This window comes from Diceros bicornis, chromosome 14 (assembly GCF_020826845.1).
Source record: "Diceros bicornis minor isolate mBicDic1 chromosome 14, mDicBic1.mat.cur, whole genome shotgun sequence".
Lineage (NCBI taxonomy): Eukaryota > Metazoa > Chordata > Mammalia > Perissodactyla > Rhinocerotidae > Diceros > Diceros bicornis.
The window spans coordinates 58,519,725-58,546,595 of record NC_080753.1 but is presented as its reverse complement, the minus strand read 5'-3'; the positions used below and the strand labels follow the sequence as shown (position 1 = coordinate 58,546,595).

The 26,871-nt window shown below is 44.5% G+C and overlaps 1 protein-coding gene across 1 annotated transcript in view; it reads left to right on the top strand.

The window, feature by feature from the left end:
• The window catches only part of BMP6 (bone morphogenetic protein 6), a 148,807-nt gene extending 123,395 nt beyond the window's left edge, over positions 1 to 25,412 (top strand). Inside the window, exons 3-7 of the mRNA XM_058555304.1 lie at positions 8,886 to 9,034; positions 9,744 to 9,941; positions 22,774 to 22,850; positions 23,937 to 24,047; positions 24,143 to 25,412. Coding sequence (XP_058411287.1) covers positions 8,886 to 9,034; positions 9,744 to 9,941; positions 22,774 to 22,850; positions 23,937 to 24,047; positions 24,143 to 24,292 — 685 coding nt within the window. The 3' untranslated portion in view covers positions 24,293 to 25,412. The remainder of the gene's footprint in view (positions 1 to 8,885; positions 9,035 to 9,743; positions 9,942 to 22,773; positions 22,851 to 23,936; positions 24,048 to 24,142) is intronic.
• The last annotated feature ends 1,459 nt before the right edge of the window (positions 25,413 to 26,871 follow it).

Genomic DNA, 26,871 nt, shown 5'->3' with positions numbered 1-26,871 from the left:
ACTAAATTTTTGACAAAATTCATCAATTCTGACTTATTTTACAGATAGAATATAATTGTCCCATGAGAGAAAATAACAGTCAAAGGGTATAAACACATTTTTCCAGAATTTGTAGATTGATATGCTACTGTGAACCATTCACAGAGATAGGGAACTCAGGAATAAGTCAGGGAAGGGGACTGGCGATGAGTTCAGGTTGTACTCGTTCGAGTCCTGGAAGGGATGCCCAGGAGGCAGTGGGATGGGGAGCTGTTTAGCTCAGCAGAGTGAGCTAAACTACAGTAGTAGATCTTTGAGATCATATGTGAGCTACTGAAGTAGATTAGATAGTCCAGCTGTGTAAGAATAGAAAAACCTAATTGATCCAGTAGCATTTATTGAAAATACTCTCCTCTTTCAATGTACTTTAGTGGCATATTGTCATAAGTCAGGTGATCATATATGTGTGGATCTGTTTCTGAGATCTTTATTCTGTTTCATTGGTTAATTTTTCTCTTCTTCCACCAATACTATACTCTTAATTCTTTTAGTTTTATAAGAAGCCTTGATATCTGGTGTGCAAGTTCTCTAAATTTGTTCTTTGAGACTTTCTTGGCTACTTATGGCCCTTTGCATTCCCATATAAATTGTAAAATTGGCATTTCAATGTCCACAAAAAAACTTGCTGGGCTTCTGATTGGAATTGCATTAAATCTAGAGATCAATCTGGGAAGAACTGACTCTTACCAATATTGAGTGTTCCAATCCAAGAATATGATATTTAGACTTTCTTTAATTTCTCTCAATATTATTTTGTAGTTTTTTTTGTCTTGAATATTTTTATTAGAATTATTCCAGGCATTGAATTTTTTGATGCTGTTGTAAATGGTATTATTAGCTTTAATAAAATCTCAGTGTCTAATTGTTTTTCGCTCACATATATACAGTTGATTTTTGTATATTGATCTTTTATCCAGCAACCTTGCAAATTCACAAATTCTAATTGTGCAGTATTTTGGAATTTCTATAAATATAATCATGTCATCTATAAATATCAGGCTTATTTCTTCCTTTGTAATTCTTATATTTTTTCGTTTCTTGTTTTCTTGTGCTGGGTGGACATCCAGTACAATGTTGAATTCCATTCAGATTTCTAATCTCAAATTATAAATCCCTGATAGATTACTAATCAAAGGAGGGAAAGATTTAGTATTTCACCATTAAGGATGATGTTTGCTATAAATTTTTTTATAGATACTCTTTATTAGATTAAGGAAATTCTCTTCTATTCCTAATTTGCTAAGAGTTTTTAAAATTAAAAATTGGCATGGAATTTTATCAAAATTTTTGGGGATGATTCTATGATTTTTCTCCTTTATAGTGTTATTAATGCAATATACTACATTAAATGATTTTCAAATGTTAAACCAACCTCACATCCCTGGAAAAAGCACAACTTGTGATTTATTATCCTTTTTATATGAGGCTAGATTCAAAGATCATGTCTGATAACTTTATTATCTGGATCACCTATGGGTCTATTTCCATTATCTATTTGTTCTCTTGATTTTCCCTCATTTGGTTTTATTTCCTGGCATGCCTGCTAATTATTTTTTAAATTAAATTCTGGACATTATTTATGAAAAACAGTTTTAGATACTGTTATCTCCTTCCAGACTGGATTTTATTTTCTTTGCAGATGAAATGCGGGCAGATCACCTTGTTCTTTTTGTTCCAATTGAGGCTGGGTTTCAGGATGAGTTAAGGCTCATCTGTTTCTGGTTTTCCCTTTCTCCTAGGTTTTAGCCCTTTAGGGGTCTCAGCTGAGGTCTATGATGTTTACCGGAGCCTGTCTTCTCTGGTGGGCTCACTTCTATGCAGCCCCTTTCCTCTGGGACCTTAGCCGTTCAAGTCCTAGCTGCCCTAAACTCTGGTCATCCCCAGCCAGTGATATTGCTCCAGGCTCTAGGCTGCTGCTCCTTTCTGTTTGGCATCTATGCCTCATGCTAGGAATTGACAAATGCCCTGAGATGAAAAGGCAACAGCAAATACAGGGCTCACCTCAATGCCTTTTCCTTCTGTCTGAGATCTTGACTCATCAAGGTTTGTCTGGGGTGGTTGCTCTAAGATGACTTCAAATAGTTTTGTTTTTTAACTTGTTCTTAATGGAAGTGTTAGCTTGATACATCGTAGCCAGAAGCATACATCTCTGAAGGATAGTATTTTTATTTGGAAATCTTTGTAACAAATCCCCACAAATGTTGATGTTTGATTCATTAACCAAATGAAACTGCATTCAGAAACATCACCTGAATGCAGTAGTTGATCCAGTTTCAGGATCTAGGAGAGTAGTTTCTTAGAAAAGCATTTCTTATAAACTGATTGCTCTATGAATTCTGTTGGATTTTCAGTGCTGCCTGCTGAAGTGAAGTGGCGTGAACCTTTATCTTCACTGAGATAAATGTGAGATACCTGAGACTGTTTTCTTTTTTGAAGAGAAGGGCAAATTTGAGAAAGCCAGTATGGGAGAACCCTATTGTAGTCTGGGCAGAGGAGAATCAAAGCCTTTTATCGCTGTGCCCAGCCACACCTGTTTCTCTTTCTGTATCTGGCTTTCACAGGTATGATCCTCAGGGACTCCTGAAATCTTACTGCTGGCTTGATAATCTCTGGCGCACTCAGTGTAGGCCTCAGGCAAGCATTGACCTTTTCAGTATTTGTTCCTTTGCCCCTGACTAAGGGATAATACAACTGACCCACAGCTCAGGTTATGTAACTAGTTAGTTTCATCTTCTTAGTCAAATGCATACTCCTTATACCTAGAATGATCTACCTGAAATTAAAAAAAAAAACATTGAAGAAGCTACCAATCCTTATTCCTCAGCCTGTCTATTTTCTGTTCTTTGCAAAGGCACAGTGTAGAAGAGAATGTTACAGAAAGGAATTAAAAGTTATCATAAAGAATTGTATATGCTGAAAAGAACGCTAAATTGGGAGGATAGGGGAAGTCAGGGTGGGGTGGGCAGGAGAAATTCTTGTTTGGGAGCTCTTTATCCACTTGGTAAACATGGAAGAGGAAAGCAAATAGGTTTTATTTCCAGAAACTATTCCTTCTGTATTATTCATTTCCAGAAACAGATTGCTTTGGTTGCATACATCTCCCTACCAGGATGTCCAGCTTGGTGGGAGGTGGGCCCTGGTAGTGGTTAAGATTATTTTGTGAAACATCTTTTTTTTTAAAATCACAAGTTAACGGTATTTTTCTTGTTTTATTTCCTCCTATGGGACAAGGATATGAAAATGTCGAATTGGTGATGAGAACTAAAACATATAAGATTTGCACATAACATGTTTGAAAGGTGGCAGAACTCCTCACTCAACCAGTGCTTGATCACTAGCAACGTTGGAGTATACCCCAGGGGATGGGAACATTATTTTGTTTATGTGGGCAAAGAGGACGGGTTCGGTAGCCATGGATTTGTGTAAAGTCATCTTCCACCTTCCCCCTCTTTCCCTGTATTGGACACGTAGAAGCAAGCCTTCTACTGAGACTATGACTTTGGACTTGATCTTGTCTGTGATTCTGAGTATTAGTTTAACTTGATACCTCCCTGGGGGTAAGGCCAATCCATAAGACAATCAAACATTTCCTTGTGGAGCAGCCTACATTTGCTTTGTACTCTTTTAGGTAGAGGAGCAAGAAATCTTTATAGCAGGTAGCTTTGAACCTTAAGTCTGAAAAGCAGGTGAAGAGACTACTACTCATATTTAAGAGAGAAGGAGTATGCTGTAGGTCAATGGCTCTCAAACTGTGGTCCCCAGACCAGCAGCATCAGTATCCCCCAGGAACCTGTTAGAAATGCAAATTATCAGGCCCCACCCCAGGAACTCTGGGAGTAGGCCCAGCAGTCTGTGTGTTAACAAGCCCTCCAGGGGATTCCATTGCAGGCTGAACTTGAGAACCACCACTATACTGGTTAACAGCGTGTGCAACGCTTGATCCAAGTTGCCCGGGTTCAAATCCCAGCTCTGCACTTACTGGCTGTATGACTGTGAACAAGCTCCAAAGCCTCTTTGTGCCTTGGTTTCCTTATCTGTAAACCTGTGATGGTGTTCTTAGTATTTACTCTTATGGTGGTTGTGAGGAGTTTACATATGTAAAAGCAATTATGCGGTAAACACCAGGTAAGGGCTCGCTATGTTAATTTTCTGACAGCAAAGTGATTTGTACTGGTTTGTTGAAGGTGAAGTAGCCCTGACAGAGTTAAGGTGCCTTGGATATTTGATCCCTCTCTATATACCATGCTAGCTCTTGAGGTGAAAATTGGGTAATACCAAGTGGCATAAAATCAATAAGAGCTTAGCCAATTATATAATAGTGATGTTCATTCACTCTTCTTACTCAAATCTGTGTGTGTGTAGCAGTTTACCTTGATTTGCAGAGCTCTATTTCCAAGTATCCTGTTCCTTTTCTGTCTTTTTAGTGGTAAAAGTTTGGACATAATCCTCTATATATGATATATTACATAATAAAAAAGTAAAAATCCTTGCTTTACTAATTTTCTAAAATGATTGGGTTTTGACTTTCATTCTATTTGAAAATTGAATTTTCCCTATTCTGTAAAGTTGGTCCATCGGTGTATGAATGCTGTTTTGTATCTTAGTTTACCATTTAGTCAAAACACATAAATGGTAAAGGAATATGTTGTGAAGAAATAAAGAAACAAGACCACAGACTCACCTTATCAAATATTTCATAAATCTGCTTCCTTCAGACTTAGAAATTCTGCTTTATCAGGAACATTTTTCGACTAAGTGATTAGTAGTAAGCACAGTTGTACTTTGTCCAGGGCAGTATGACCTTAATGGGTACCATTTGTCAGGAAAGGTCAAAGCCAGGCCACCAGGAGCTCAGATGCCTCCTGCCCTTCTCCAAGGCGAAGAACACAAAGATCCACTGTGTTTACCCTTGGTGCATTCTGCCTCTCGGCCTGATGGAGTATCGTCAACATGGGCAGGTGCCCTGGAGGCTGTGTGATGGGAGGGACCACACAGGGGTGACCTCTCCCACAAGCACCAGTTCTACCAGTCTTGTGAATGGCTTGCTGTTCAATCAATTCTATCCCCAGGGTGAATTTGTGAAAATTTCTAGAAATGTCTTGTTAGGCTTATTAATTGTTAAGAACTTCATTTGCCCAGATAATCACAATACGAGGAAACTCATGCCCTGGGGTGGGATAACATTATTGTATCCTTGAAGATGGAATGCATATTCATCATGAAACATGGGGTCTGTGAGTTGGTTGAGAACAAAATAGGCAATAAATTCATTCAAAATTGTCTCTCTCTCTTGTTTCAGGATTTTCTTTCATGGTATATTCACCTGAGTGTGTCAGTCATCTCAGGAGGAAGGTCCAAATAATCCAGTCGTGGTGGTCGTTTTGGCTAGACCCTAGGATTCTTTACCTGGAGGTGACACACACTTTAGCTGGGAACAACAGACCTCGACCCTACTGAAGTGAGGTTTAGAAGGGAACCCGTTGTTTACAGAGCAAAATCAGGTGCATCTCATTTGAGGCTGCACTTTTACAGTCAGTAGACTAAGAAGGCCATATGTCACTGAAGAAAGATAAATAGATGCGGGTCAGACCAGAAGCGCCTTAATGACTTGCCATAAAGAGTGTCTCTCAAATACCTGTTATTGGAAGTGTCGAGGGTGAGCCAGCAAAGTTTTCTTTTTTTTCAGGTTCCTCACCCTGGCTGTGTGACCGTGTGTCAGTGTGTTCTCAGTGTAGACAGAGAGCGTTCTGCTTAGGAGGGGAAGTAGGGCGAGACTGGGAAGGTCACTGGAGTGCCACCAGCAGGCCTCAGGCATCCCGGATCCCTTCCTGCACACACCTCTCACTGCTTCCCACCCTGACCCTGATGCGAGAATGGCTCATGGCTTCTGCTCCTGTGCCAGCCCTGAGGATCTCAACAAGTTGTCTGTATCCAGCCAATGCTGCCATTTATGTGCAGTAGATTTTGATCTCTTCCCTTATTCTTCCCTTATCCCTTGCTCAGTATTTTCAACCTGGGCCCTAGATATGTGGTGGCTCAGAGCCTGGGCTCTGGTTTTAAGTTCTGGTCACCCCACTTAATACCTTACCCCCTCTCGGCTCCATGCCCTCAGCTCTAGAAGAGGCACAATGACAGGACCTGCTTCCGGGGCTTCCTGGGGAATCGAGGAGAGGCTCTTGGCGCATGCCTGCATATTGAGAGCACGCAGTAAATCTGTGTTCCTTTGTCCATTTAGTCCAGGTATTTTAAGTCCGTGCTCTACCTCCTCTCCCTTCCAAGGCACCTGAGCATCCTAGATCTAAGCATCTGAATTTAAGACTGCCTCACTGCCAGTGAGCCACAGAATTTCCGTCTTTCCTGGCTCAGCTGTTAGATCCCAGGTCTCTAGGCAGCAAGGACCAGTGTCATCCTCACTGTGAAGTCAGACAAGTGTGGCCGACAAACACCATGAATTCCCAGGGGCCCCAGCGGGACTTAGGAGCAGAACCAGGATAGAAAGTTGGCTCCCCGTGTCCACTAATCCCCACTCACCCTGTAGAATTCATTTCTTCCACATTGTGGTTGTTAATCCTTCTTATCAACGCTCTTCTCCTGAGCCCCATGTTCAGCTTTTGATTCATGTGCCCCCTCTTTAATTCAGCTCCTTCCCCTCTTCTCTCCTTTTCTCTGCTTTCTTTCTCCTATTTTTGGATGATGGCCTTCTGTTGCATCTCCCACTCTCTCGTGATAGACTGCCATTTCCTTTATCATAATCCCTACTTTTTAAAAATAAAAGCTCATTCTAGTTCTTTCTACCAGCTATGCTGCACTCATATTTTGGACTGTGTTTTCATGCATCTTTATTACAAGTCCTTAAAACTTGTGTGCTGGTAGCATCACGGAAGCTCTGTAAATAGCGACAGGTGACCCTCGGCAATAGCTCCATACACTGATCCCCTTTGCCTTGAGGGCAGCCTTGCGCCCTGAAGTTCTCACCGTGTCTTCCTTCTAGCAGGTGCCGTTCTAACGGGACTGTCTTGTGCTTCCTTTGGGACCAGTGCTACTTTTCCCACAGTGCTGTTCATAGTGTCTGTGTTATTTCTGGATAAGGGTCTTTTCCGACCTTCCAGGACAGAATTTATGTCTTTTCACATCTGAACTTCAAAGCTTTGGACTTGCCATCCCCTCTTGCTGTTTTCCATGAACACCTCCTATCTCCCCGCTCACAGTTACCTCAGGAATGGGGGGGTGATTTCTCAACAGGGGGTGTGACACATGCATGTCGGAGAGCGTGTTAAAGATGGCAGGCCTGGATGCGGCCCCGCAGACTCTGTTCAGCAGCTGAGTAAACTGCTTTGAGCTGCACCTACTGTTTTAAGCTTGGAAAAGATGACAATAGAGTTTCCTTCTAACTTGAAGCCATGTAAACAGGAAAAATTAGTTCTCCTCTGAGAAATCTAAAATTTTTAACTCAGCTGTTTCACTGGCCTCACAAATGAGATAAATTTTGTTCCTTTGTCACAGGTTGTCTTTCGTAATAATCTCAAAGGCAGTTTGTGGTTATGGAAAACCCTGAGTCCACTTACTTTCTTTTCACTAGCTAGTTCTTTCACTTACTAGCTTTTGATCTTGGCCACGTGTCTGTAACCTCGTGTCTGAGTCTCAGTTTCCCCAGCTGTAAAATGGGGATAGTGATATTCTACTGCACTTTCGGGAATGATGTAAGGACCGAGTAAAGCAAAGCATGTGAAGGTGCTTTATAACCAATTTAAATGCACAGTATTAGTAATGCGATGCTCATCTCAAATTTAGTATTTAATTCTAGTCATTTTTCTATCCTGTAAGATATTGCAGCAAAATACTTCCAGCACCAGGAGGGTTGAATCTTTCCATGGCCAAAATAACCCCCTTCCTATCATGGGAATTCCAGGCCATTTCATGCCAGTGACCCTGGGACGTTGACTCAGATTCAGTGTCCTTGCAACACATGAAGGGACATGACTGTCCCTAACACTGCTCTGTCATGACATGTGGGTGAGCAGGAAGAAACCCTCACTCCATCTTCCCACAACCCCTAGGGTTATGTTAGCTGAAAACTGTAAAAAATATAAAAATATTCCCTGTGGAGCCCAATGGAAGGATTGGACTCTACGAGTTTGCCTCAGAGAACCCCAGCCATGGCTCACAGCTGTGCTGGGATCAACTGTAAAATCACTCAGCATACACCCACAGTTACACGGGCCACGTGAGAAAGGACTCCACACTCACCATAGACTGTTCAAAGCCTTAATTAAAAGAAAAGAACTGATGATTATGCGGGAATATGATGTAGCTTCTTGTTTCTCCTTATTTCACAGGAACTAATGTGTGAAGATTGTCAGGTCCTAATTTAAAAAAAATGAACGGAGCACAACTTTGTAGATGCTCATATTGATCCTGATTTTAATATTGTCTTAATTCTTTTCCTCATTGCCCCCCCCCACTTTCTCTCTTTTTAGAGTTCATTAGCCGTAAAGTAAACAACAATATGACTTAATTAATTTCTAATTTACCCTACTTCCAAAAAAGATTTGGCATGAGTATCCATAGCAAGTTTTGGGGGACGTTGAGGGATTCTCCTGTGTTCGGGAGAAAGCTGGTTTCCGTGAAGTGCCCCAGTACGTATTCATTTCTTTCTAGATTGTGTCATGCATATGTCCTATGTGATGTCATGCCAGCTGGAGCTGTGGCAGGTCACTGTGCACGGCACTGCACAGGTGGATCTGATCCACCTTTGGCATTTTTTATTCTAACACCAAGGCAGGACAGAGGGAGAAGGAGCTGGGGGACCGTGTGCTATTCACCGTGCCATCTTTCCTTTCTTTCAGAGATTCTGACCTATTTTTGTTGGACACCCGCGTAGTGTGGGCCTCAGAAGAAGGCTGGCTGGAATTTGACATCACGGCCACTAGCAATCTGTGGGTCGTGACACCACAGCACAACATGGGGCTTCAGCTAAGCGTAGTGACTCGGGATGGTAAGTTTGCCAAAATTGGGCCAATAGTCATTTTCATTTACTTCCTTTACAACCGTTGTGGTAGAACCATAGCTTACGGTCGAGTTCCTGGCTCCAGGATGACTTCATTTACTGTTCCCTCATAACTGCTATTGAAAAGCAAAACACTTTCCCTGAGGTCTCCTAGAAAGGACTTGGAGAAAGTTAGATGGTCAAGGTTCCAAGAGTAACAATGGGAAGACAGCTGTCATAGGCAGAGGCAGGCAGAGGATGTTGAGATAAAGAGAAAGATGGGAGCAGAGTCTAAATTCTGTTGAGTAGGTTTGCGAAGGAACCTTCGAGCACCCCCTCCTCCTGCAGCATTGAAGCTCAGCAGTTCAAGGTCCCGTCACGGGCCCTCAGACTGATCACACTCTGCCTGTGAAGTCGCCTCACTGATTGGGAGGTATATGATCAGAAAGAAAGAATGAATATGAAGGAAAAAGACTAGCAGAAATGGGAGAGCCTGGGAGTTCACACCACTCCTTGCTTTGATTCACGGAACGTTGGATGGAGTGTTTTGATTTGGCCCATCCAAAGGGAGCCATCAGAGGTCTGAGAGTGCGTGATGCTTTTTCCTCATGCTCATTCTCGATGACCAACCCCTGGGAGACTAGGAGGGCTCAGTGATGTAGCCGCAGGAATCTGTTTCCATGGAATAAAGAGAGACGTGCTTTGGTTTGCATTCAAGGACTCAGCATCAACCCCCGAGCTGCAGGCCTGGTGGGCAGAGACGGCCCTTACGACAAGCAGCCCTTCATGGTGGCCTTCTTCAAAGTGAGCGAGGTCCACGTGCGCACCACGAGGTCAGCCACCGGTCGGCGCCGACAGCAGAGTCGCAATCGCTCTACCCAGTCCCAGGACGTGTCGCGGGTGTCCAGTGCTTCAGGTAGGTTTGGGTGAAGCCTGTTTTTCCAGGAAGGCTTGTTCTCAGGCCTCAGTGAGAACAAAGGATGTGCTGATGGTTTCAAACATTGCACAGCTTCTGCACAGCCAATACAATAGCCTGCAGGTGCCTTGTCACCATCACTGATTATCTAGATGGGTTCCTAGGGCGATCAGTAGGGAAGGCTTGTTACCCAAAGATTGAGTCTGCAGGCTGCAGTCATCCTGGGTGTCTATTTTTCCAGGAAAGCATCCTTCTGTTTGGTAAGATTTTTCCAACTCTTTTTTTCCTTCACATGAAGATCCTGAGAGCACCTAGATTTTCTTCTAGTTGCATTACACCTGGGAGGTTCTGATGTACAAATAAACTTTGTACATTTGTGTAAGATGGACTTGTATTTGTTGGTGTTCTTGGCTGGAAGTGATGGAAAGCCAGCTCTGACAACCCTCTATGACAGATTTCATTGGTTCATTGAAAGTTCAGGGGTTCTAGCTTTCGGCATGGCTAGATCCATGGGCTCAGATGATATTAGAAATCTCTCTCTTTTTTTCTATTTTCCTTTGTTGGTGGCATTCTCAGAAAGACTATCTCTACATGGCAGTAAGGAAGGCAACCAATAGTTACAGGATTTTATCACCCTTGGTGACCTCAACTTCAGAAAGAGAGCATCTCTTTCATGGTCGCTCCAGTAGAAAGCCAGGCTGGGGCCATGTGCTCACCCCTGGAGCTAGGGAATGGTGTCAGCCTCATTTTGCCCTAAACAGGCATGTTCAAAGGGCACGAGAGAGGAAACAGCTCCCACTGCTTGAGTGTCAATTCAGTGGTCCTTCAGAAATGTTCCCTCCCATGCTGTGCCTTTTCAGGAAGTGGCGTCGAAGTCCACTCATCAGAACATGAAGGAGGGGGCAACAGGTGTTCCCTCCTGATATCCCACTCACACAGCTAGTAAGAATTGAATTCAGACCGAGATGCATCTTACTCTACAGTCAGTCCTTGAAAGTTCTAGGTTTCCTTTGGCTGTTTAGCCTGGGAATCAAGCATGAAGCTGAAGATTTGCTGTAGGATTTGGAGTCAAAGATCTTGCTTCTCTTGTTACTAATCTGTGACTTTGGACAAGCCTCATCCATTTCAGCTTCAGTTTACTCATCTGGGGGGATGATGAATACTTGGTAGATTTGCTGGGATTAAATGAGGAGCATTTGATCTGGCTCATAATAACGCTCAAAGATTAGTTACATCCAATTATGGGAAGTAGGTTCTCAGGGTGCATGTTAGGATCCTTGGAAAGGATGTAAAATACTTCTGGAAGACGCGTTAATTCTGCGAGGTGACTGTTTAAAAATGTCATCTTCAGTGGCTGAAAAGAGTCGATGCAACTCCCCAAAGTACCCAATTTTTCTTTGGGAAGAAATGTCTTCTTTTTAGGTTCTGACTTAATAAGCCATTTCTTTTCCCCGTCACTTGGATGTGGAACTTGAGGATCCACCACCCAGTGTGATGTGACATTCTGCTTCTTGTCATCCTGGTGTTTCTTGGAAGCATTGCACAGCATGGGTGTTCCTGTGTTTACCACTAGGAACAGTCAGGGTTGGGGTTTAAAAAAAAAAGAAGAAGAAATGATTGCTTTCCTTCATTTGCTTCAGAGGAAGCCTGCTGAATAGAGTTAATAATCTCAGTGTTTCCCTTCAGGGCATGGTGACGGAGTCGGCCAATGGAGCGCTCCAATTCATTAATGAATTGTGGTCACTTTGGTACTGGGACCTCAGACATGAAGGCAGCTCTTGAAATGTTGATTGCTTTTTAAAATTAAAATTTCACTTGATTTATTCAACATCCCCTCCCCCCCCAAAAACACACACCAGTTTTTTCAAATTGAGAAAACATGTTGTCTTTGATTTTGGCTTTAGCAGTGTCACCCAATTATTCCTTCCCAGGTCTTTTTCAACTTTTTTTTTTTTCAGTTTGATGAGTTTAAATTAAATATGAATTTTAAAGTTGATCTAATTTGTAATAAGATGCAAATATATCTACTTTTTCTTGGTCTTCCCACCCCCCACCTCCCAACCCAGTACTTTCAAATTTGCTTTGCTTCTTCCAGCAGTACTAAGACAAAAGAGTTCATAGCAAATACCTCTGGCCTCACCTACTGAAAGGCACAGACCCCCAAGAGAGTATTACTACAAAGGGTCCTCCTTCCCTCTCACTCTCTTCAAAGACCCTCTCAGGCTGATCCAAGAAATTGCTCATGTTAGGCCCAATGAAGTGCTACTTTATGTACTTGGCTCTTTCTTCCTTATTTATCATTACCATTAATGGGAGTGGCTATTCAGAGGAGAGATTGCTCTTGGAGAAGAGATTTCCAGAAAGATGACCTTCTACCCAGAAAAATGGGCTGTCCAGTTCATGCTTTCTTTTCAGGCCACTGTGGGGCCAGATGTTGCTGGGCCTTCATGAACCAGGTAGATGCTGCTGAGACAAAAAGCTGTGGTCGCTGGTGTGACTCCAGCCAGGACTTTCCCCATCTAAATCTTTCGGAAGTCTGAGGGAAGAGATTACTTTGCCTCTGCTGCCCCCCTTCTTCCACAGTGTGCTCCCAGGGAATTAATATTTCTCCAGTGAAACAACCACCACCAGAAGAAGTCCACCAGAGACCATCCTGCGTCTGGATAAAGAAGTTAACATAATTCATCAAACTGCCTGTCATCAGGGTGCAAGATGGCAGGGAAATATGTGGCTATTTTTGGAACTGAACTGCAGATGCCTGAGACGGCAGGACCAGTCCACAACAAGGAAAAGGCTGAGAGCCCCTTCCTCCTCCTCCCCACCGCCCACCAAAATTTGCTCTAACATCTGTACTTGGCCTTCAAGCTGGACTTTCCAAACACATGCACCAAACAGTTGGGTTTGGATCGACGTCTCCCTGGATAGTTTTCACTTGCCCTTGCTTCTCTGCAGCTGTCTGCTCCAAATGAGTGATGGATTTTGGCTGTGTTGCACTTCTCCAGTGGGCTTGGATATCATCTAGACAGTATCGTTCATCGTTTTTACACATGTTTTACTAGTGCTGGTCCAAGCCATGCTGTGCAGCCCACTGGGGATTCTAGTGAATCTGGCAATTCTTTTTCAGCCTCCATTTCTATCAGCCTACTGCTCTGTGACAGCCTACCCTTGGGTTCTTTAGCTCTCATTTGGTAGTCTCTTTCTACTGGCTGTCATTCACTCTCTTTTATAGTATCTTTTTCTTGGGGTTCAGTATTTTGTCTTCTGGGTGACTGTGACACCACCTGGCCAATCCATTACAAGGGCTGTGAACAAATGGCCTTGAGGACGGTTCCATGTTGTGATTCTAAATACAGATCTAGCTAATTTTCCAGGATCTTTCCGAGACATCTTTGGGGAGGGAGTAGTTAATGCAATTTCAAATCAGCTGATGAATCTGAGGTTTCTGGAATATCAACCAGCTGGCTGCCAACACTGTGACTTGGAATTGCTCTTTGTTTTGGCAGATGATGGTTTGGAAACATTTCCTGCCACTTTTAAGAATTCATATAAAATTGGATTAGGTGGCCCTTAGGCCTCTTTCATCCTTGATGTTTATGTTGCCATCACCCAGCTCTGCCAACCGTCTATGACCCAGCAACTTCTCAAGACCCTGTGTGTCCTGTGGAGTGAGTCCTTCATTGCTTCAAATGCTACCTGTTAGCATTTCTTAGATTCAATTCTCCTTCCATCTCTTTACACCCTACTCAAACATGTATCTTTAAGGATCCTGGGAAAAAATGTGGCCCTGGTGCCTTTAGATACACTATTGACCTTCTTCCTGATAATTCGTATCTTCTATCCCTTCCCAGTTGGGACCATTCAGTATGCTTCCAGCGTAAGAAAGGTAACCAGAATTCATCACTTGCAAAACAATGGTTTGGGTACTTTATTATGACTATGAAATCTTTTGCTATAGATTCAGGGAACTTCAGTCCACAGATTAGGGGGTCTCATTTTTACAGATGAGTTTTAATTTGGCCTTTTAGTTCCTAGCAGGGGTTCCCAGTAGTTCATCATTTGCTTCCATGGGTTGGTGTGCCAAGCTGAGTGGACTGACCTACTATGGAGAGTCAAAGCTTGGGAAGAATGGACCTGGGTCAGGGCTGTGATTTAGCTGTTTATAGTTCTTCAAAGAAGTTGGGAATTTTAATTTGTCATTTTGATCTTAAATTAAAATTTTAGGGCCTGCAGCTTGGCTTCCAGATGTCTCAGTCAAGAAGTAGAGACTTGTTCAGGACTTTCTAAATGAAATCAAATCTTAATTCTCCACAGCTGTGGAGGACAGGCATGGCATTAGCAATTCGAAAGTTAGAATTGTTGCAAACTCCATATTTGTGATACTTGACTCTCATTTGCCATTAAGCCCCATTAGGATAAAAGTTATCAAGGAGTGAAATAGACTGGAAGGTTACCTTCTTTCCCATCCCTAGGTTCACCCCGTGTGAATGTGCTAACGGCCAGCAGTGCTAAAAGGCGATAACAAAGAGGTGTAAACACGTATTGCAAGAAGCCTGAATAATTCACCAATGACTGCCCACCCCCAAGAGGGAACCGGGCTGGGCCGCTCAGCCTAGGGAGTGACGGAACAGAGGTGCTTGGAGCACAGCCAGTCTTACCTTAGAGCTCAGTCTTTGAGGGAAGCCTTTGTCTATTTTCAAGATACTTAGCTCTGTATTCTTTTATGATTAAGACAAAGGCTGAGGGGCCGGCCCCGTGGTTTAGCGGTTAAGTGCGCGGTCTCCACTACTGGCGGCCCGGGTTGGGATCGCTGGCGCGCACCACCGCACTGCTTCTCCGGCCATGCTGAGGCCACGTCCCACATACAGCAACTAGAAGGATGTGCAACTATGGCATACAACTATCTACTGGGGCTTTGGGGGGAAAAAAAAGGAGGAGGATTGGCAATGGATGTTAGCTCAGAGGCGGTCTTCCTCAGCAAAAAGAGGAGGATTAGCATGGATGTTAGCTCAGGGCTGATCTTCTTCACAAAAAAAAAAAAAAAAGAAAAAAAAAAAAAAAACAAAGGCTGAGAAGAGACCAAAGTCCCACCCAGACTAAATGGAGCCTTGAGATCTTGAAATCCTGGAGAGACAAAAGTATAGAACTTCACTGTTGCCTCTCGTGCTCACCATCCAGGGTGTAAACAAAATCTAGACTCTGAAAATCAAGCTTCTCCCCTCTACCTGCCTAGCACTTTATGAGATTATTGACACCAGAAATCACAATCCCGGTGTGGTCCCCTTGTGTCCCATAGTGTCAGTGGCACAAGGAGCTGGGCTGCCTCCAGCGTGTTCTCAATGGCCGTGTTGATTCTGCCCGGTAAGTGGGAGCCAGAGACTTGTTTTGGATAAGACAGACCAATAAGGAAGGCCCGGAGATATGGAAAGAGCGGCCAGACTAATGAAGACAGAGGTGCCATTTTAACGGCTGCTCTTTGTCCTCGCCCTCGTCATTCTAGGAGAGAAGGAAATAAGAGTAGCGAATTGTTCCCTTAGAAAACAAGTTTCCTCTGGGAAGACTGTAGCCTGAGCTCAGAAAAGCTGGGCAATACAGCGTGGAGCCACTCTGTCCCCAGCTCCTGCCACACGGACATTTTGCTGGCCTGCTGAGCCCACCACAGCCCAGGTAGCCCCTCTGCAGGAGCCCTGGCCGGGGAGGCAGCCACCTGCCGACCTCTCTCTCCCCTGGGCTTTGTGGTGGCCCTGGCTTGCTCTCTTCTCTGCATTTTCCCCTCTCCATGTCTTCCCCTTTATTTCTCCCTCCTCCTCCTCCATTTGGGGTTGGAAAGGATAGTGGGTGGGCTGCCTGGACCCCTGGGACCTGGGCAGGGCTTGGGCTGCTGTGACTCAGGTGCAGCCATCTCCCTGGGGCCCCCAGGCTGGCTGTGTGGCAGCGACTCTGGTGTGACGGTGCCCCTCCAGCCAGCCGTGTACCCTCCTTGGGTGTTGCCTGCCCTGAAGGTCAGGATCATTGCTGTGCCCTTCCCTTCTCATCCAGGGCTTATCCCCCTGAGGCTCGCCTGGCCTTTGGCGCAAGGGAAGCCTGCATTGCATTCCATGTAGTGATTCAGCTTCAGAAATAAACCAAGAGTGGGGCCCAAGCTCTCCTATCAGATGGCTCCTTTGCCTCTGTATGCAGCTTTTCAGGAGGACCAGATACAAGGAATGCTGGCTGGAATTAACCCAGATGTCCTCCTTAGGGCTATGGATGTGACCTCCGAGTTTGGGGCAGAGCAAATGTGCAGTGCACATGGCCACTGCCTGGGGATGAGGATGCCATGAGGAGGTGCCGGGCCAGCTGGCTGCTCACAATGGGGTCGGGAGCACCCTGTCCTCCCCGCACCGAGTGACAGCAATGCTCCTCTGCAGTGTCCTGCTTGTTTTGGGCGTGTGGAACTCATGGGGCAGCTCCCACTGTCACGCGGCCCAGCCAGGCCCCCCATTAGTTTTCTTCCACAGATGGAATGCCCCTCGGTCATCGGAAGGGAGAATGGCACATAAAGTTGAGGAGTAGAAGCTGTCACCGATGAAACTGAGTGTCGGGGTCATGGCTCGACAGTGAAGAAAGACTTCTCAGCCAGGACCGAGAAGACTCTAGGAATTCAGCTGTAGCCTGAATGGAGCGTACAAGTGAAACAGGCCCTGGAGGGGGTCGGCGGGACCTGGGAGGGGCAGGAAGATGGAAATGAGGATGAAGGAAGGGGGTCAGTGAAGACCTGTGTGTGCAGGGAGCCGCAGCATTGGCCCCTGTTGGCCCACCCAGATGTGAATGATACCCCCACCCTCCGAGCAGCACTCTCAGCTGTGGGAATTAGGTTGTGTCTGAAGTGCAAGGACAAGATGCTTGATCACCATACCCCCTGCCCATCAGCTGGACTCCAGGAAAATGTACCTCCATAGGCTCATTTTGTGTTGGCCTCCCAACACCCGCCAGGTGTACCTGGCCCCTAGAGAACCCAGAATAACGACAAATAACATGCCTGAGGCTGGAGAGAGGGTGATGCCAGCACCACTGATGGAGCTGATGCTTCATTTTATGATAAATGATTGATTGGACCACCCTGACCTCTTGTCACCAGCGATGGTGGAAAATGGGAGATACTGGTCACCAGTTGGACCATTCGGCATGGGTGTGATCCTTCTGCGTGTTTCTCTACCACTGGCTTAATCATCCAGAAGGCCTGGATGAGATGCAAACCTCCCTTAGCAAGGTATTGGAAGAATAAAGTCTCAATAAAGAACACCCTTTGGGCCGTGCGGCCTGGCCCTCTCTCCCCAACTCTGCTCTGCTCTCCCTTCTCTCTGGGAAGGACTGTGCCTGTCTCTGCTCCACAGTCACTGCATCTTTCCCACGACAGGCATGGAGGCTCTCCCTGAAGGGTCTTCATTTAGGGGCAAACAGGCAGGCCTGTCTTGGATCTTTGAAGTTTCTCCCCTCCCCCCAGGGGGAAGCCTCTGAAGCTTCCAGCCCCACACCGTGAGATGAGATCAGTTTAAGTCCTCACTTCAAACCCATGTTTAAATGTTTGTGATGCTCATTTGGAGAAGAGAGAAAGGACTGGGATTTTTTAAAACCCATCATACCTGAAGGTTTCTCTATTGAAGCAGTTTATGAAGTAGGGCATGGCAAGCAATGCTGCTAAAGGCAACCACTATTCTGATAAATGTGAAGCTTGAAATTCTGTGGTGAGGGGACTGTTTCTCTCTGTTGGAGTAGACTAGGGAGCTGCCTTCTTCTGGTTATGGAAGAAATTAGATTGTTAGAGTCTGTCACCTGATCACTTAACTATTTTTTGTCAAAACCCACCTATGTCTGGGCCCTGCTTGTCCTGGGTACTCTGGGCAACCACCTTGGGCCTGGTCTGGCTGGGCTGGAATACCAGACGGGCTGCAGGACACTGCCCTGCCCTTCACTCTTCAGGCAAAGAATCGCACAAAATGGTTGGAGAGCCAGATTTCATTTTCTGTGTTCAACTTTGAAAAAATGAGATCCCACGAAAATTTCTCTTGGAACCAAGATGGGTCTTTACCATGGCTGTGTCCCAGGGATGCTTGGGGAGTCTGGTGTCTGACGACAGACTTTGTGTGTGAATGGGGTGATGTTGTCACCTGTGCTGAGCCTCTTCTCTAGAGGGCAGTGTCTCAAGTTCTAGTGTCCACAGACTCACCTGGGCAGCAGGGGACCCACTCCCAGTGATTCTGACTCACGGGTCTGGGATGGGGCTCACACTCCCTGATGATTCTCATGATTCGGGCACAGGTGGCCCATGAATCAGACCAAGGACTGCTACCCTTGGGGATGATTTCATCAGACCCCATCAGGGTCTGTTGCTCTGGTTTGTTTTTTCATTCTTTGTTTTTTACCTCTTTTCAGCTCTATGATTTCTTTTCTCTGCCCTGCCCTTGACTGGTGAACCCATTTGGACAAAGCTGTGTTGACTTCCTTTATCCCACTGAAGTGGATGTGTTCGTGTCAAATTTTAACTGCACACATTTGCACCGGCCCTATCCAGACCACTCATCTCAATGAATATCAAGGGTGGGGGTGGGAGAATGTTTTTTTTTGCAATCTGTCAATCCCTAAAAGACAAAACAAAACGAAACAATGCGTGGCAGTGTAATTCCACTGCAGAACCCAGGGTACTGACCCCTGAGCAGCAGACACAAGTATTTTGAGGAGCATTGACCTTCACAGATATTTATACATTCTTTGCCAGCACTTAACATGAAGTTATGAGGAAACAAGTGTGATCTGAAGGTGTCTGTAAGAAGGAAAACAAGAGAATTGAATTCCTCTCTTTCCTCTCTCTGGCCCAATCTTTACTTAACAAAAATGCCAATGTCTGGCTCTAAAAGAAATAGCTGTTCTTATGGAGAATGTTCTCTTGGTTGAGCATGGGGAGAGTCAAATTCACAGGAGGTTCACAGACACTAGAACTGTTGGTGAAATTAGAAGTGAAGTCCTTCTTCGTCATCTTGGTTCCATCCAACAGAAGGAGAAACTGGAAGTCCAGACATGCAGGGGTTGTCCCTGTCTGTGTTCCAACACCCACTCGGTGTCCTACAATTCAATTCAGTCCTGACACTAATCACCTGGAGTTAGCACAGACTCCACAAGTTCAAAGGCACAGTCCCCAACACAATGCCCTTATTTCAAATGCCACCTCCAAGTGGGGTCCCCAGGCCACCTGTACTTCTGTCTGACTTGGCTACAAATTTAGGGGTTCCTATGACCCCCCCCTCAGGTTTGATAATTCGCTAGAACAACTCACAGAGCTCAGGAAAGTGCTGTACAGTACTTATGATTACAGTTTTATTATAACAGATGCAGGTGAGGAACAGCCACTTTGAAGAAGTGCAAGGGATCAGGGCCTTGGAGGCTTCAGAAGGTTGACCCTTGTGTGCAGCTGGCAGGAGAGGAAAGTGAGTGAGTGGGGGGCTGCAGGTGAGTTTAGGAGGGCCAGGCCTGGAGGCAGTATACCTCCCTTCTCCTCACATTTGTGGGCAGAACTCAGGCACATGGCGTGACCTAACCGCAGTGGGAAATGTCAAATAGCTGTGTGCCCAGGAGGTAGATAGAGGATGTGGTTTTTAGTAAACACATAGCAGCCTCTACCAGACTGTTCCTGGAATATGCCAAGCAGGCTACTGCCTCAGGGCCTTCACATTTGTCATTTCCACTGTACGGATTATTCTTCCCCCAGATAACCTCATGCCTCACTCCGAAAGAACCTTCAGGTCTCTGCTTAGAAGACACCTTAACAGAAAGGTGGGCTCACCAACACTGTGTAAGATAGTGACCCCACTCCCACTCTCTGCTCCCTGTCCCCTAACGATTGAATAATAATTTAGCTAGTCAGGGCTCTTGATCACATGGAATAGAAGCAGACTCTTAACTTAAATGAAAAATAATGTAAGGGTATCAGGGAACTCACTCAATCAACAAGAAGACTGGAGAACCCAACTCAGGGAGTCAGGGCCCAGCTCAGACTTGGTTGCGGGGAGAATGTGGTTTAGATGCCATCATCCTCGATACTTGCTGCCATACTCCCCATTCCTAGTTTCCCCTTTGAGTCACTCGCTCAAGGGCAGGGGCATCAGATTGGCTTTAATGAAGTCATGGGCCTGTACTCTAGCTCCTGGGGGATGGAGAGGACAACTATCTGTCATGGGAAATGAGGCCTTGATTCCCATCTATCTAGAAATTCCCTTAAATGAGAAGTGTTCCTGGAAGCTGGGTAGCCAAAACAATAAATGTCCACCTCAGCTGGGTATGAAACTCCAGGTTGATGCCATTGTTTTTATGACATTATTCAATTTTTTATGTTGTGTACTTTTGTTGTTAAGAAGTTTGCTATCTACTTTGTAGGTAATTTTCTTTTTCTCTCTGGGTTGCTTATAAGAATTTTTCTCTGTGTTTGATATACTGCAATATTACCACGTGACCAGATAGGAATTTATTTACTCTGCTTAGGACTCGTTGTGCCTTTCAACATAAAGATGTTTGCCATTCTTCAGTTCTAGAAAATCCCCCGACATTTGTCTTCAAATACTACTTCTCCCCCTTTACTCTTCAGAAATTCGTATTAGAAATACATTGGACTTTTCATTATATCTTCCATATCTCTTACAGAGAGAGAGTCATATTTTCTAGCCATTTGACTCTGGCCTATATTTTGGGAAGTTTCTTCAAATATATTGTTCTTTTCTTTAATTCTCTCTTCAGTTATGTCTAATCTGATGTTTAACTGATGCATTTCATTTTTATTTTCAGTGATTATGGTTTTTATGAAGTTTTATTTCATTCTTTTTCAAATCCACCTGTTCTTTTTTCATATTCTTTTTCCATAATGCTCTTGCTTTAGGCTTTCTTTCCTTATTTTGTCTCTTCCATTATTTTAGATATTCGTTTTTGTAATATTGCAGAGACTGCTCTTGCCTGTGGTCCCTGGGGTCCTATATTTTCTCTCTCTTGCATTCCAACTCTCCTCTCAGGACAGTTTATTTCTTTGTGTGATTGATTCTTTTTTTTTCAGGGATTATTTTCAGTGGGAGGTTTTTGTCTTGTTTTGTGGTGAAGGATTTTTTTTTTTTTTTTTTAACTGAGAGAGTCCTCAGTGCCCTGCATTGTGAAAACTCCCCTCCAGTGTGGTTTTGCATTTTCTTCTTCTGGGTACTTGAAGTTACAGCTAGGGTGGTTCCGCAAGGTGAGGAAAGCAGGAAGGGAGAATGAATAAATTTAGAATTAGCAAATCACCTCAGAAAGGTAGCCTGTCTCTCCTCCCGGGGTAGGGCACTGGGCTGAGTTGCTACTGTCTCTGTCTTTCCATTACAAAATCGTGAAATCTGTGTGTTCTTTCCTGCTTCAGATCCAGGAGGTCCAGGAGCGTAAGTAACAGAAAACCTAACTCAAACAGGTTTTAAACAGTTAGGTAACTTATTGGTTCATGTGATTAAAAAGGGCAGAGGTAGTATGAAAATGGCATCAGACTCTTATATCCATCAAATTCCATTTTAGATTAAGAACCTTCCTCCAAAGTCTTCTCCTTACTTTTCATCTCTCTCCCCTCTCTAGAACTCTCAGACACAAATACTACTACCAGATCAATCCAGTAGAATCACAGCTCTCAATATGTCACAGGGGTCCCTGGCTCAAGAACCTTCGTAGGCTTGCTTAATGCCTCTGGTAGAAAGTCCAAATCATTTTGGTTGGCATTCTAGGCCATTCATTTCTCCAACTTTGTCTCGCCCGACTCCTCTTTGCGCATCCTTAAATTCATTTCACCAAATCTACTCTCTCTTCCACTCATTCCCTCCTTGAACTGTCCCTGCTCTGAACTCCAAGTGGGATTTTTCTTTGGCCCTTGCCCATAGCATTCATATTCTGTTTTGCGTTTGAGTTATTGGTGTACGTGTCTCACACCACCCCTTTGATTCTCCAAGTTCCTGGAGGATGGAAGCCTTACTTATGGATGGAAGTCTGACTTATCTTCCTATTTCCTGTGGTGCCTGGCAGAGGGCATGTCACACAAAAGCTGCTCCAGTGGGCCTCAGTGAATCAAGGCACTTCCATTCCTCTTGCCAGTGATGAGGTTAAGCCAGGGTAGTGGCTCCCGAGTCTCACAGAGCAGGTATACACACTTCAGCAGATTCTCACGGGGCACTACGGGCCTAGGAGTCATTGCTTTAATGGGGGTCAAAGGGCTCAACCCTGGCAGTGAGGCTGGAGAACAATGCTGGGGAGAGTGGTCCCTGCTGCAAGGTCTCTCTCTCTCGCCCACCCCTGGGCCTCCTGGCCAGGCCCCACTCTATTACACCTCCTTCAGGATGCTTTCCTGGCCCAGCACCTATCTTCACAGGCCCTGTGCAGCTTCAAGACTGTTCCTGTCTGAAATATAGTGAATCCTGCTTGATGCAGTCGTCTTTAATGTGAATATGATGTCTTCCAAGTCAGGAGCCCAGGGGTGTTTTGGGCATCTTGGCACACCCTTTCCATGGGCCTTGCATACAACAGGGACTCACAACAAATATCTGTTGCTTAAAGGAGTCCATTCAAGTCAAAAATTATGTACAGTTTGCCAGTGTGCCCAGCACTAACCCCAGAGTGAACAACACCCGAGCAATCGGGAACCTGATGGAGCTGTTTGGTGACCAAATTTGTGTCTAGCAGGGGGCCTTGTGTACTGCTATGTTGAGCCTAGTACAGTGTCAGGCCCATGGCAAACTGCCCATGTAAGTTTTTAAATGAAGGAATGGATGAGTTAATGGGTGCATCTTTTGATCTCCTCCAACAGATTACAACAGCAGTGAATTAAAAACAGCCTGCAGGAAGCATGAGCTTTATGTGAGCTTCCAAGACCTGGGATGGCAGGTGAGTTCTCTGGACAACAAGGGGAACAAAGGTCATTTCTCAGCAATCTCTTCTCATCTTAATGGCAGCAGCCGTCATCAAAGACCTTGAGGTTTAGTACTGAGATGGTTCCTCCCCTGAAGATTTTTAGGGGCCCTTCCAAATGCCCAGGCTCCTGGTGTAAGGTGAAGGAAGGCCCGGGCTACTTGTATACCAAGATGCCCTTGGCATCCTCCAGGCAGCCCCAGATTCCCAAGTTTTGTGTACCTAAAAATCAATAGCCACGGGGCCAGCCCAGTGGCATAGTGGTTAAGTTCGCGCACTCTGCTTCAGCGGCCCAGGGTTTGCAGGTTCGGATCCTGGGTGCAGACCTACGCACTGCTCATCGAGCCATGCTGTGGCGGCATCTCATATACAAAAGAGAGGAAGAGGGGCACAGATGTTAGCTCGGGGCTAATCTTCCTGGCAAATAAAAATAGGGAAAAAATCAATAGCCACGTTTTCCAATACTCTTCCTTCATTCTTTCAAAGTCCACAGGACGTATTTATTTGGGCGTTTGAACAAGTTTTCACTGTGTTCTGAGAAAGGGTTGGAAAAAACCGATATAATTGTTAACTTCTCCAATAGTTAAGTAATGGCTATAAATTCGCTCACTCAGACTATTGAGAAGAGCACAAATGTTGTGCCCCACACCTGAGAGCCACCACTAGTTTATAAGAAACGAAGCAAATTATAAGTGGAAAGTGATAGAAGATACAGTTTCCATACACAGGTGGCATTAACATGACAAGGGAGTACCCTGGGGTCCTGGAGAGGCTCCTTTGGGTCCAAGTACATAAAACCAGCCACCTGTGTGCTTCTAGGCCTACCAGGCAGGTAGCAGCTTAAGAAAGGCCTTGTGGGCCTGTGGAAGGAGCAAGGGCTCCAGAGTCAGACCAGCCAGGTTCACACCCTAGCTTTGCCACTTGAATGTGAACCTGACATCATGTGTCTCCTTAACTGTCCAATGTGAGTAATACCTTCTCACAGGGTTACTGAGAGCACAGGCAATATAAGGAGTGTATGTTAATCTCTTTTTCTGTTGCTTCCTTTTGCTTTAAATTAAGGACTGGATCATTGCACCCAAGGGCTATGCTGCCAATTACTGTGATGGAGAATGCTCCTTCCCACTCAACGCACACATGAACGCTACGAACCACGCCATCGTACAGACCTTGGTGAGCTCAGAGGCACTTTGACTGTATGGGTAGGAGGAAGCCAAGACCACGTATCGTTTCTAATGGTGCCTTTCCCTCCTTCTGTTTTGGAACAGGTTCACCTTATGAATCCTGAGTATGTCCCCAAACCATGCTGTGCACCAACTAAACTAAACGCCATCTCGGTTCTTTACTTTGATGACAACTCCAACGTCATCTTGAAAAAATACAGGAACATGGTTGTAAGAGCTTGTGGATGCCACTAACTCGACTCTAGTTGCTGGGGATGCAAAAATCACCTTGGATTCTAGACTACACCTGCCTTAAAACATGCCGAAGCACGGTGAGAGTGGAGGATGACTCTGAAACCCCCTCACGCGGGTTGGTGCCTTGCTGCCCAAGGGAGATTTAAAGGACCTGATGAATCATCTGCTCACGTGGTAAATAACGTAGTTGTTGGTCTGGAGGAAGCTGAGTTTGAATGTCTATAGTATGAAGTCTGATACCTGCAGAAACAACTTTGAAGGGTTCCCCTCTCCCTCCCCAAAAAAGCCCACGAAAATTAGTTTTAGCTTTAGATCAAGCTATTTGTGGTGTTAGTGAGTCAATAGGGAAAATAACCTTAAAGGAGTAAAAGTCTTCTTGGTAAAATACCAGTCGGTTCAGTCGTATTTCTCAAAGGTAGATTTTACAAACAGAAATTGGGGGAAAATGCCTCTATTCATAGATTTCATTACCAGGAAGGTCAATTTCATAGAGGATCAACAGCCCGGGCTGTAACCAGGCTATGTGGAAGTGCCTTTTGTCTCGGTCAATGCTGTTACGTGTTTGTGCTGCAGTTTGTTGGTGTGAAAATATACTTATTTCAGTTAAAACAAACCATATCATTTCCACATGTCAATCCTCCCCCATTTGCTGTTTTCTTTGCTAGTACCAAAAGTAGACCGATCATAATCTGAGCTGACACTGCAAGGGGTGAGAAGCATTTTTAATAGCCATCATGTTAACCATGTAACCTGTGAAAGCAATCCTGCACCTCTTCTTGTTTGGAATGGCTCTTTGAAAAGCACATTAACTTCAGGAACATCGGCTCTAATAGCTCATCTATTTCAGTAAAATGGTTCTTTGCCTTTTCCCATCCAGCATCCTGTGTCTCGGGGTGAGACCCAACAAGGGAAATAAACTGAGGGAGGGGCCCAGCCTCTAGGAATGGGTTTGGATGGGCATGCTGTTTCTGAACCGAAACCACAGTTTTCTCTTGTAAGAAGTAAGACTCAGATTAAATCTTAGAATATTTTTAAAATGTCTTTTTCACAATCATGTACTAGGAAACCAATTTCATACTAAACTGATTAAATAATACATTTATAATCTATAACTGTTTGCACTTACAGCTTTTTTGTAAATATAAACTATAATTTATTGTCTATTTTATATCTGTTTTGCTGTAACAAAGGAAAGACCAGACTTTTTTTTTAAAAAAAGAGTTTATTTAGAAAGTATCATCGTGTAAACAAATTGTACCACTTTGATTTCCTTTTAATACAAGACTCATGATGCAAAGCTGAAGCCACTCAAGAGGATTGTGCTTCTCTAGAAAGTTGGGTTTTTTTAAAAGAACATTTGTGAACCAAACATGATTAATAAAGATTTCCTTTAAGGCAGACGCTGGTTGAGATCCTGCTCTGTTGTCATCTGCCGCGGACAGCACGAGTGGTCTTGTTGCTAAGATGCTTACCACCAGTTACTTTGTGCCAAGTGACCACATCCCTGAGCATGGGAGGTGGGGTGAGGAGCACTGGACACAGAGGGGTTATCAATCACGAGAAGTCACTTGATGGCAAAGAACATACAGGTGCATATCTTAAGGGGGCCTAGTCCTATGATTGCTTATTTCCAAGGGTGATGGTAAAAATACTTAATAACCAGGATGGCATGAATTATAAAGATGCCAGCCTCGACAGTAACGTGGCCTAATTAATTCAGCCCTGCCTACTTCAAGTCTTGGGTCTTGAGGTCAAGTTAATCCCACTCTTCATGCAGCAGCAGGTCAACCTCCTCCAAGGCAGACAAAGTACAGTGAGCCTCTAAAAGGACTATTTAGGAGCAGAATCTGAAACTGCTTCCAGTTAGGGCCCTGGAGTGGGGCTGCAGGGTCCCCCTGGTCCCCGATACCCAGACCTAAAAGCTCAGCTAGCCCTCTTGCCCCCAGTAGCAAATACAACCAGAATCTTTCTATGAGTTGGTTAATAGAATAATCAGGACAAGGCTTGTGGAAATTTCCAAGCCCGCTTTTTCCATGGGAGACATCAAATCTTAAAGTTCACTTGGACTCTGGCTCCATGTTAACATAACTAATGAAATCATTCACCCATGAGAGACAAACAGAAGTATCCCTTGAACAGTAATAACTGATTGACAAGTCTTGACACACACACACACACGATTATGGCATTAGCATTATCTTACTCAGGCACGTGTCAAAAGTACCATTGCTTTCATTATGGCTAACCTCTCATGATGAGAGAAGTACTAACAGAAACAGAAAATCTGGGAGTGGCCATGAAGGTATCTTCCAGAGGTGTGGGATTTTTGTTTTTGAATCTGCCACAAGCTATGGACCAATCACATTATTTATTAATAAGTCAATTGTGGCCTTCAGATCAGAGGAACATCAATACTGCCACAGGCCACCTTTCCAGAACTCGTGGGCAGTTCAAAAACTATGCTTTGGATGATGCTTTCACCAGAATCACTCAGGAGCCAAATATAGTCCAGCAGTTTGATTTTCCTCAGCTCTATTTCAGTCTCAAAGCAAACCATTTAGATTTCATCAAGAGAAGGT